This window comes from Lithobates pipiens, unplaced genomic scaffold (assembly GCF_037356315.1).
Source record: "Lithobates pipiens isolate NorthernLeopardFrog02 unplaced genomic scaffold, aLitPip1_a1.2 Scaffold_18, whole genome shotgun sequence".
Lineage (NCBI taxonomy): Eukaryota > Metazoa > Chordata > Amphibia > Anura > Ranidae > Lithobates > Lithobates pipiens.
Window position 1 is genome coordinate 71,333,312 of NW_027507758.1, and position 12,705 is coordinate 71,346,016.

At 44.1% G+C, this 12,705-nt stretch overlaps 1 protein-coding gene across 1 annotated transcript in view; it reads left to right on the plus strand.

Annotated features, from left to right (window-relative positions):
• SPATA17 (spermatogenesis associated 17) overlaps window positions 1-12,705 on the plus strand; it is a 247,512-nt gene that overhangs the window by 23,984 nt on the left and 210,823 nt on the right. The window contains exon 4 of the mRNA XM_077485778.1: window positions 9,799-9,849. Coding sequence (XP_077341904.1) covers window positions 9,799-9,849 — 51 coding nt within the window. The remainder of the gene's footprint in view (window positions 1-9,798; window positions 9,850-12,705) is intronic.

Below are 12,705 nucleotides of genomic sequence, written 5' to 3' on the forward strand. Positions count from 1 at the left end.
AATAGCTGAGCTGTGATGACGTCACTTGCACGCATGTGCGCGGGAGTCTCTGCCATGGCACAGAGCTCTGAAGGAGCAGCACGAGTATGCCGTTCCTTTACAGCGCATGCACCGGTGACGTCACCAGCCGTAGAAACACTGAATATCTCCAAAATGGTGCATATTTACACTTATGCTTCATGTACACTGCTGCTGGTAAATGGACATTTAGGAGAAATTGGGCTTTTTTTCAGCTGCCCCCTCTGTTATCTTATTGTTTATAGTAATTTCTAGGCAGTTGAGTTTAGAAGCATTTTATGGAAAGCATTTACTCATGTTTTGGAAAGCAGTCATTTTGTAAACTGGCGGTTTAAATTTTTGACTATTTGAAAAAAAAAAGGCTTTTAAACGCAAACACGGCTAAACGCGGCATGTAAACATGGCAAAATGGATGTTTTTAAACATCAGTTACTATCTCAAATTAAATCGTTCAGAAGAGGTTTTAAAATGTCCTATGCACATTAAGCCTTACCTGTAGGTACAAGTGTCCAGTGGGCGTTTACTAACACTTTAACACTTAGTAAACCAGCGAATGATAACTTTATAGACATTTCCTTATACATGTACAAGCTCAAAAGAGTTCATATGCAGCCCTAATCCAGCCGGCTGCCTCTGTTTCTTGCCCCCACATTTACACATGGCCCTGGCACTGACTGAGAGAGGGAGAGGAGTGGCAACCAAGGACGCTGTATGGATGCCCAACATGTCCTTCGCAGTCTATTATGTCATTGGTTGTGAAGATGTGGGCAGCCAGCCCTGCATAGGGTCAGTACTCAGAATGCTTTTTTAGTGTTTAAAATGGATATGGACAAATACTTACATGGCTTTGTCCACTTGCCTGCCTTAGTTGGTGCAATTTTTAAAATGGTTCCAAAGTAATTATTATTATTTTTTTTAACATTAAAGTGGTTGTTAAGATCTGTGATCCACGATCACATGACCAGCGGGCTCCTTTCCTCTTCTGACAGATGGAGTGGGAGGGGCTGAAATTCCCCTGCTGAGGTCACTCAGGAGGTGAGGAGGAGGAGAGACCTGGCCAGTCATTTGATTGCAAATCGCCCCTCTGGAATGAGGTATTTACAGCTTTTTTTTATAAATCACTCACACGGGGGGTCACTGCAATAGGAGACAGCGCTGAAGGTGGATAAATGTTACAGTTATTCAAGCAGCAGTTGGGGGGGGGGGGGGGCACTGTCACTGGCTGACAGGCAGGGAGGGGGACAGAGGAGACAGAAAGCAGGGCTGCGGATCACGGAGGCTCGTAAACTGACCACAGTGTCAGGGCTCAGCAGCCATGATACACCGTTTTCAGTTTACATAGGGGAGGGTGAAAACTGTCAGGATCAGACAGATATTTTAGGTGATAGAAGGGGCCAAGTGACATAGCACAAGCACTGTGCTATATAACATGCTTTAGAGTTTCCTTTCACACTGAGCTGCGCCTGCGTTAGATGCTGAATAGGAGGCAGTTTTTAGGCGTTATTTAGAGGCTATTTCTAGCTCTGAACACTGCCTCAGTGTGAGAGAGGTCTTAAAGGAGCAGGATTTTTTTTTTTTTGGGTTAACAAATGCTTTATTGCATTCCCTGCATTAAGGTAAAAAACTCTCCACTACCTGTCCTACCCACCTCCACCCCTAAACACTTACCTGGATACTGTCACTGCTCCAGCTCTTTCTCAGCTGCAATACCACTCCCATCACTTCCTGCTTTTACAGTAGACACTGAGGACAGCCATAGGCTCCTGCTGCTGTCAGTCAACCTCCTGTGAGTAGGGAGTGGGGGTGGGGCTTACCTGCGCTGTGTGTATCTAGTTTGCACATATGTCTCCTTAGCACCCGGCTTGCTAAGGAGACACCAGGAGCGGGAGCAGCAGACAGAGGCAGAGGAAGACTTCTAAAAGAGGAGGTAAGGGACCTTTCTTTGCAATATAGTTTCACAGAGCAGGTACAATATAACCTCTTTTTTATTTTAACCAAAAAATATTTATTCTTTAGTATAGCTTTAAGCCTTTTGCCAGGGCATCCCTGTTGAGAAAGGCTGAGTTAGATAGATGTAGGTTGTCAATAACTTTTAGTGTTTCAGGTATGATAAATATGTCATAATTATGTGCTATAATAAAACCTTTTTTGCCCTATTTAAAGCAATCTTCCTGGTCCATCCTGAGCCTGTATGTATAGTATCTCACAAAAGTGAGTGCATTGCTAAGTGAAAATGTCCAAATTGGGCCCAATATTTTGTGTGACCACCATTATTTTCCAGCACGACCTTAACCCTCTTGGGCATGGCGTTCACCAGAGCTTCACAGGTTGCCACTGGAGTCCTCTTCCACTCCTCCATGACAACATCACAGAGCTGGTGGATGTTGGAGACCTTGTGCTCCTCCACCTTCCATTTGAGGATGCCCCACAGATCCTCGATAGGGTTTAGGTCTGGAGACATGCTTGTCCAATCCATCACCTTTACCCTCGACTTCTTTAGCAAGGCAGTGGACGTCTTGGAAATGTGTTTAAGGCCATTATCATGTTTGAATACTGCCCTGCAGCCCAGTCTCCGAAGGGGGGGGGGGGGATCATGCCCTGCTTCAGTATGTCACAGTACATGTTGACCTTCATGGTTCCCTCAATGAACTGTAGCTCCCCAGTGCCAGCTACACTCATGAAGCCCCAGACCATGACACTCCCACCACCATGCTTGACTGTAGACAAGGGATACTTGTATTTGTACTCCTCACCTGGTTGCTGCCACACACGCTTGACACCATCTGAACCAAATAAGTTTATCTTGGTCTCATCAGACCACAGGAAATGGTTCCAGTAATTCATGTCCTTAGTCTGCTTGTCTTCAGCAAACTGTTTACAGGCTTTCTTGTGCATCATCTTTAGAAGAGGTCTGACAGGCTGACCCCCACCCATTCAACCTCTGCAGCAAAGCTGGCAGCACTCATATGTCTATTGCCCAAAGACAAACTCTGTATATGATGTTTAGCACGTGCACTCAGCTTCTTTGGTCAACCATGGCGAGGGCTGTTCTGAGTGTAACTTTTCCTGTTAAACTGCTGTATGGTCTTGGTCTGCAGCTCAGTTCCAGGGTCTTGGCAATCTTTTTATAGCCTAGGCCATCTTTTTGTAGAGCAACAATTCTTTTTTTCAGATCCTCAGAGTTATTTGCCATGAGGTGCCATGTTGAACGTCCAGTGATCAGTATGAGAGAGCGAGAGCGATAACACCAAATTTAACACACCTGCTCCTCATTCACACCTGAGACCTTTTAACACAAAGGAGTCACATGACACCGGGGAGGGAAAATGGTAAGTGGGCCCAATTTGGACATTTTCACTTAGGGGTGTACTCACTTTTGTTGCCAGCGGTTTAGACATTAATGGTTGTGTGTTGAGTTATTTTGAGTGGACAGCAAATTTACACTGTTATACAAGCTGTACACTCACTACTTTACATTGTAGCAAAGTGTAATTTCTTCAGTGTTGTCACATGAAAAGATATAATAAAATATTTAGAAAAATGTGAGGGGTGTACTCACTTTTGTGAGATACTGTATATTCCAATAAAGCACACTGCAACCCACTTCTTAAAAGATGCCGCATGCATGCAGGTGACAGCCTAACAGCATCAATTAGGCAAACTACTCCAATGTAATTAAAGTCATCTGCACCACTAATGACAAAAATTTTAAATGACATACTGTAACTCTTTTATTAAAGTGTAAAACAAGTAGGCAGAAGAAGGTTGGGGTGTGTAATCCTCCATATAGAAAATGGATGCATTGGGTCACCCAGCAGGCTCTTTATGAAGCTTGGAGTACTCTGTGATTGATACAGGGCCTGCTGGGTGGCTCACAGCATTGCACTTCTATATAGAGGATTAACCATCTTAAACTGACACTAAACAGTATCCTTATTCTACAAAAATAATCTATACACATCCACTACTGTAATCTATTTTTCATGAAATAATTTCTGTCAGTTTTTCTGCCTGCTTGTAACATCCTCAGTGAGCTCCTGAACCTCTCCTTTCCCCCTCACCTCTGTTTTTTGGAATTAGCAATGCACATTAGTTGCAGTCATGTGCACTGCTTTGTATACACTACACATCCCATAGTGTCAGGTACCCAGTTAGAGAGCCTGAAGTGCAAAGGAAAGCCTCTCGCACAGCTCCGGCTCAGGGATCACTGATAGTGGTACAGTAACCACAAGAACATGGCAGGGTAAGAGTGCCTATGATCAGTCCAGTAGTCTGCATAGTGGTAGTCAAACTTCACTGGGATATGCCAGAAGACGGAACAGTGACAGCAGGCAGACGTGACAGTCGAGTAGGCTGTAAGCAGATGGATGGTAGATGTGCAGAAGGATGCAAAAGCCAGAAGATGATATGCTGGACTGATAGAGCTGTAGCAGTCTGGAAGAGCTGGATGCAGGGTCAGACAAGTCTGATCGGTAATGGGCAGGCAGATCAGGTATAGATGACAGACAGGAGAATGGTTGGGTCACAGGCCAATACTGGCAAAGGTGCACAGGTCAGGTAAGAGCAAAAGGCACAGACAAAATCCGGGGACAAGCCGAGGTTAGGGCAGAAAGCAGGCAAGGATGGTCAGGAGCAAGCTGGGTCAAGATCAGGGGTCATGCACAAGAATCAAGAACATAAACAGAACACAATTAGCCAGAGTAGAAGCCCTGTTTAAATAGTCTGTTTGGCAACAGTAAATGTGAGAGGCGCATGTCTAGGAATGCACATGCGCATCTGCGAACGACTGTGCACAGCTGCTCGGCCAGTTCCCGGCCGGCAAATGCTCATAGGTATGCGCCTCTGAACTCCTCCTGTACTATGGCGAAGCCTTCCCTGACACATAGGGGTTGATTTACTAAAGACAAATAGACTATACAATGTGCAAAGTGCAGTTCCACTCTGCAAGAGCAGTTGAGCCAGAGATTAGTTTATGAGCTGAATCTCTGCTGACTTCTATCACCTAATCACGTGCAAACAAAAATTTGCCTTTAGTACATCAACCCCATAGTCTCTAGTCCATCTCGGAAGTGAGCAAGAGAGGGTGACTTTTGACTTTGTTCCTACATACAGTGGGACAATGAAGAACAAACGTAGACACCCTCTAACAGGAAGTCAGATCAGAGCAGAAAAAGACGGAATTTGAAGATTTGGAGGAGGGTGACAGCCATGGCAGGGACTCTTTTGAGTTAAAGTTGTACCAAAGTCTAAATGTTTTTTACCTTAATGCATTCTCAGGTAAAAAAACACCCCATTACTTGTCCTAACCTCCATCCCTAAACTTTTACCTGGCTCTATGTCGCCGCCCAGCACTGCTCCCCTCAGTTTCTGCTTTCACAGGAGAAGCAGAGAGCAGCAGAGCCATAGGTTCCTGTGAGAAGGGAATGGGGGTGTGGCTTACTGACTCAGGACCCAACAGGAGCATGCACACATTGGTGCCTCCTTCGAACCGGGCATGCTACAGGAGGCACACAGGGGAGCCATCAGTGCCACTGGAGACTGCCAGAAGAGGAAGAAAGTGATCTTTCTGTGAAATATTACACAGACCAGGTGAGTATCACCTCTTTTTTATTTAAGAAAAAAATGTGCCTTTAGTATCACTTTAAGTATACATGCTTAATTTGCATTTTCTTTTTTTAAACTAGAGTATATCGGTTTAATTTGCCACTGCCTGTATACATTGGTATTCCTCTCAGTATTTCAAGCCTGTACACTATTACACACAAATTATTCCAAAGAAACCTCAAAAAACGGAATACTGTTTTGTATTCCAGTTAAATGAACAAAAAAATCATAATAGCAAGGCCAATAAGTATTGGGTTACATCACTGCAAAATCCATTCTGCGTGTAGGACAGCCTATTCATTTCAATGGGCTACCTACCCTTGGAAATGTGGGAAAAGATGTCTCTGACTGTCACAGTCAGGGATCAGGCTCGGAGACACAGTACCTATAGCAGTAAAGAGGCTTCCACTGACTAGCAGGATAAGTACACAAGCAGGTCACCTTGGTAGATGACACAGGCTCGCCCAAGGTGCAGAGTCTAATTACTAACTGATATTCACCAGAGCTCCCGATAGCGGAGATGGGTTTTGCTGCCTGTTAGTACCAGGTCGTGGTTCTCAGGATCGCCCCACCAGGATGTGAGCAACCTGGGATCCAGTAGCAGATATAACAGATAGGGATCAAAAAGAAATGTAGTCAGTAAACAAGCCAAAGGTCAGTATGAAATGGTTGTAGGTTGGGATCACGCAGAAGCATATTTGAGGAACATAGCATAGTCGAGTGGAAATACGGACAGCTGCATGTTCGCAAAGGAGCAAGATATCAGATGGAGAGAGCATAATAATTTGGCAAACAGGAAGTGAAGAGACATGACTTAAATCAGGAAGTTCATGGGAGGAGCAAAGAGTTCAAAGTTCACCAGAAACAAGAGACAAAGCAAGATTGTCCTAAGAGATCAGATAGGGTGCTGTCCATCATCTCATGTGGCGCAAAAAGAAGAGCCACAGCCAGACACCACAGAGGTCTCAGGTTTAGATACTGACACTGACCCTTTTTTTAAAAAATGGACTGCACTGAACCACGTGGTGCTGTTGCACCATTGGGATTTGCTGCTCCTAGAGAGCAGCGCGTTTCTCTTTTGTGTCTGGCATATGCAAACTTTTGCGTACTTTCCTGACACGCAAAAATGTAAGCCTAACCTATTCGGCTATTTTAACTTCAATAACTCTGCCCAATACATTTTATTAATTCTAATTTTATCAGGGTATTTAGCTAAACAGGACCATTAAAAGGCCACTTAAACAAGGGAGCCTTTCTAAAAAAAATGTGTTTCAGAATTCTGCAGCTTTCACGTAATATGAAAGTTCAGTGATAACTTTTAGAACATGGTTTCTCAAACATGCAATAAGCGATTTCTGCATACACACAAGCGGAATTTCCGTCGGAAAAATCTTGTATGGTTTTTCTGACGGAATTCCGCTCAAGCTTGGCTTGCATACACACAGTCACACAAAAGTTTGCTGAACTTTCGACTGCCAAGAACGCGGTGACGTACAACAATACGACGAACCGAGAAAATTAAGTTCAATGCTTCCGAGCATGCGCCGAATTGTTTCCGAGCATGTGTAGGAATTTTTGCGTGTCAGAATTGGTACAGACAATTGGAAATTTCCAATCGGAACTTTTTCAACCGAAAAATTGAGAACATGCTCTCAATCTTTTGCTGGCTGGAATTCTGCCAGCAAAAGTCCTATGGAGCGTACACACGGTCGCATTTTCAGACCAAAAACTCTCAACGGACTTTTGCTGGTGGAATTTCTGCTTGTGTGTACGGGGCATTAGAGTCTGCAAAAGACCTGAGACTGGGGCAGAGGTTTACCTTCCAGCAGGACAATGGCTCTAAACATACAGCTAGAGCTACAATGGAATGGTTTAGATCAGGGATATGCAATTAGCGGACCTCCAGCTGTTGCAGAACTACAAGTCCCATGAGGCATAGCAAGACTCCGACAGCCACAAGCATGACACCCAGGGGCAGAGGCATGATGGGACTTGTAGTTTAGCAACAGCTGGAGGTCCGCTAATTGCATATCTCTGGTTTAGATCAAAGTATATTCATGTGTTAGCCCTTGTACACACGGTCGGACATTCTGTCAACAAAATCCGTTGGATTTTGTCCAACAGATTTTGTCCGAAACTTGTGTTGCATACACATGGTCGGACAAAGTTGTCGAAAAATCCGATCGTACGTAATGTGATGATGTTATTTCGTTAAGACGGGACTACGTTCAGGCTAGTAGCCAATAGTTTTGGTCTAGGAATTTGATCTGAGCATGCGTGGCACTTTGTCCGATCGGAATTCTCTACACACAGTCGGACAAAGTCCGATCAGATCATGTTGTCGGAAAGTTTTATAGCCCAGCTCTAAAACTTTGTCCGTCGGATATTCCGACGGAAACAGTCCGATGGAGCCCACACACAGTCGGATTATCCGACAACACGCTCCGATGGGACGTTTTCCGTCGGAATGTCCGACCGTGTGTAAAAAGAATGGCCCAGTCAAAGTGCAGACCTAAATCCAATTGAGAATCTGTGGCTAGATTTGAAAATCGCTGTTCACAGACGCTCTCCATCCAATCAGACAGATCTTGAGCAATTTTGCAAAGATAAATGTGCAAAAATGTCACTCTCTAGATGTGCAAAGCTAGTAGAGACATCCCCAAAAAGAATTGCAGCTGTAATTGCAGTGAAAGGAGGTTCTACAAAGTATTGACTCAGGTGGGCTGAATACAAATGCTCGCCTGACTTTTTACATATTTATATGTAAAAAAAATTGAAAATCATTTATCATTTTCCTTATACATAATTGTGACACTTTGTGTTGGTCTATCGCAAAATGCCAATAAAATACATTAACGTTTTTGGTTGTAACATGACAAAATGTGGAAAATTCCAAGGAGTGTGAATACTTTTTCAAGGTACTGTAGATGTGGTGGCTGCATTGCGTTTTCTTTTTGCAGGTTTTTATTTTTATTTTTTATGTTGACAACGCTCACTCTCTGTACTGTATCTTTGAAGAAGCAGAACTACAGAACATTTCCTCCTCTCATCTTCATAACATAGGTGTTCTGTAGTATACAGGAGTAACCCAATCAGGACTAATAACACTGCTATGAGATAAGACTACAGAGTGCACAGGACCCAAGAGAGCATTGAATTTCTTGCAGGAGCAACAGGTGTTTTATACTACTTATTAAACAGATATAACAAAACACTTTCAATAGTAAATTTAACAGACCAAAAATAGAAAAGTTTACTGTTAGAGTTTAGAAAAACTTGAAATCTCTTTATATTTCTTTTCTTCCCCATCTAAGTATTGCAACAGTAATTTTGACTTTAAAAACTGCTCTTTAATTAAACACCAGGAACGACTCTGTCGCACCCATAATGGATAAAGCGAGAGCCGAAAAACGCGGCGGCATCATTGTCTTCATTTGTAAATAACATATTGCAGCCAACTGTTTCTTAATTGCCCAGCCTGTTGATAAATAATCCAGCCCTGCTGCTCGCCACAGACAATTTGCTTTGGATCAGACTCGGCAATTCAAATAACACTAATTATTTATGATTTTATGATGTTAAAATGAATATTAAATGAAAGAAAATTCCCAAGGATTACTCGGATGGCGGCTAAGTACATAACGTTTTGTACAGATGGTCGGATGGCTCATTTCGGCTTCAGCACCGCGTATGTCTCCTTGAAGGATTCCGACAGAAGACAGGCCTATCTTTGAATTTTTCATTAAAGCAGACGTCTTGAAATATGAATTCCTTTTATGTTTCTGTGAGTTTTGGGGCATAAGAATCCTCGGTGTATAAATCATACAGTGGTACGTGTCACCAAGACTTGTGAATATTCCCGCACTGTTATTTTATCCTAAGTAGAGCCCCATTGATTATCAAATTCAGCGGAGAGTATTTTACGATCATACATCTCCATTAGCGCCGGGTCTGACTGTCAAAGATTTTTCTGGTTAAGCCTGCATTATGTATTAGCCACCCCATCTTTGCAATACAAAAGTTTGATATGTATGAAACTGGTATTATGTATTATGTATAGACTTTCTTATCTCACCGTATGTAAAAATAGGAGACGGGCCTCTGTGTCACCAGGACCCGTGCCACCCTTACTTATATATATCATTTTTTTTTTCTTTTTTTCTCTTCTTTTCACAGACAGCCTACTTCATTATGAAGATGAATTTCTACAATGACATGGCTGTCAGGGTAAATATCTCCTCTCTTGTTATACAGATGAAAAGTCAATTGTGATCTGAATTTGCTTTTAATAATAGAAGTAAACTAGACTAATGCACAGAAGATGGTGAAAGGGGAACACACTGCGCTGGGTACAAAGGAACAGGAGAGACTTTTGGAAATGTAATGTCACGCACACACGACCAAACTTTCTGGCAGACTAGGTCCGAAGGGATTAGTCCGTCGGACAATCCGATCGTGTGTGGGCTAGTCGATCGTTTTTCGAAAAAAAAAAAGATCTAGAAATAGAACATGTTTCAGATCTATCTGGTGGACTAAAATCGGGAAAACCGTTCGTCTGTGTGCTGGTCCGATGGACCAAATACGACACAAGGGAAGATATTGGCTACTGGCTATTGAACTTCCTGGTTTAGTCCCGTTTGCGTCATCATGTTCAAAATGAACGGACTTACGAACTGACGAACTGTCCGTTTGTTTGGAAAGTCCTTCGGAACTCTGCTGAAATTCCGTTGGGAAGACCGTCAGACCTAGTCTGCCAGAAAGTCCGGTCGTGAGTACGCAGCATAAGAGATATAATATTTATAAATTAATTTAAAGTACTTGTAAAGTCTCAAGGTTTTTCTCCTTAATGCATTCTATTCATTAAGGTAAAAAACCTTTTGTGCTATGGACTCCCCCCAGACACCCTCTCTTTCTTACTGAGCCCGATCCGATCCAGCAATGTGCACAAACTCAGTGGCTCAAGCTGCTGTCTCTCTCCTTATCGGACAGATTGATAGCAGCAGGAGCCATTGGCTCCCGCTACTGTCAATCAAATCCTGTGACGTGGGGGGCGGGGCTGTCTTAGTCAATGGATGCAGTAGCGGAACTCAGGAGCAAGCCTGCACGGGTGCCCCAGGGAAAACAGATTTCCGTGGTGGCACCCGATGGAGAAGAGTGGCCTGGGGTGCCGGTGGGGGACCCCAGAAAAAGAGAATTGGGGCTGCTCTGTTCAAAACATTTGCACAGAGCAGGTAAGTATAGGCATGTTTGTTAGTTTAAAAAAATAAATAAATAAAATTCAAAGGCTTACAAACACTTTAAAGGTAAACTCCAAAATAATCAAATATTGTCTAAATGCAAGCGTTATGTGTATTCTTTATTTAATTATGGTAGACTTTGTGTGTTTCATCCATATCTGTGCAGTAATCCAGTGTAAGGCCGCGTACACACGCGCGGACTGTTCGCCCAACTTTGTCCGTCCAACAGTTTCGGCAAACAGTCCGCTCAAACTTAGCATGGACGGACATGGCCACACACGACGGACGAACAGTTTGCTGAAACCGTGCGCGATGACGTGAACGGCACGTACGACGGGACGAAAAATACGACGTCCTATACACTGCATTATAGCTTTCGGCGTGAAAATCCTTTCTGAGCATGCGCGCAACTTTGTTTGACGAACAAGCCTACACACGAGCGGACTGTTCGCTGAAACAAGGTTTCAGCGGACAGTTTTACGGAATTTCCGAAAAACCTTGTCCGTCAAACTGTCCGCTGAAACTGTCCGCTGAAAGCCCACACACGAGCGGACTGTCCGCCCAAACACTGTTCAGCGGACAAAGTTGGGCGAACAGTCCGCCCGTGTGTACGCGGCCTTACACTTCGTTTTGGTGCAGCAGCATGCTGCCATAAAGACCGGTCACTGCTGCTCTCTCTCCTTGTGCAGGGTAACTAGTCCTGTCTCCACCCCCTCCTGTAGCTTTTTGCAGGTAGCCTGAAGTGGGTGGGGCCCCTCCCACAGCCCTGCTCTCTGTACAAGCTATGTATAGCACAGTGATTATGTCGCTGCTTCTTTAAAAGGTAGTAACTGCGTTACAAAGGCATGTGGTGCACATAAAGTGGATTTATATCCTTTGTGGCAATTCAGAAATATATTTGAATGAAAGTTCTTGTATCTGGAGTTTAACTTTAAAGCCCATCTCCAGGAAACTAAAAAAATATCCCTTCAGGGTCTTTTGCTTGTTTAGGTATGGAGCAGGCATCATCTGGACTGAGTCACTGTTCCATCCCGGACCCGGCGGTTACGTCATTTAGGAGCCGCTTCTTTTCCTCCAGCCTCCGCCATTGTTATATAACAGCAGAGCGGAGAGCGTAAGATATAACCTTTGTGGATGGTGTGGATCGAGTGAATGGAGTGCATGAAAGGGGGCAGTGCTGTGGGGTAGGTGCTTGATGTGAAGAGGGCAGAGCAGACTACTGTTGGGTAAGGGATTTGTGATGTGAGAGGAGGGCAGTGCTGTAGGGGGAGATGTAAAGGGGTGGCAGTGCTGTGGGAGGGGGATGTAAAAAGGGACAGTGTTGTTGGGGGGATGTGAAGGGGGCACAGTTCTGCTCGGTGGTAATATAAAGGTGGCAGAGGACAGTACTGTGGGGGAGGGGAGTTAAGGGGCAGAGGACAATACTGTGAGGTGGGGGTGATGATTTGAAGGGGGGTTGAAGACTGTTGTGAATAAAGGGGGTGTGTGATGTGAAGGGGGTTCAGTACACTATTGTAAATGGGGGGGGGGGGGGTGATGTACAGGAGGCCTGAGAACAGTACTGTGAAGAGTAAACTGATGTGAAGTGGGGGACTGTGATGTGTGTGGGAGTGGGTCCGAGGACACTGATGTAAGGGATTGTGATATAGGAGGAGAGGGCTGAAACAAATGTGGTTTGGACCTCTGTTGGAAGAAAATTTTACTGGTCGGACCTCCATGAATTTTAATTCAATACCCCTAGTCTAGGGGAACAAAAAAGAAGATTTACTCCATTCTCCACACCTTCCAACATCTAGACTGGTCCCAGCAGCCTCTTTTCCCCTATGCTCCAGCAGTCTAGGGTCAT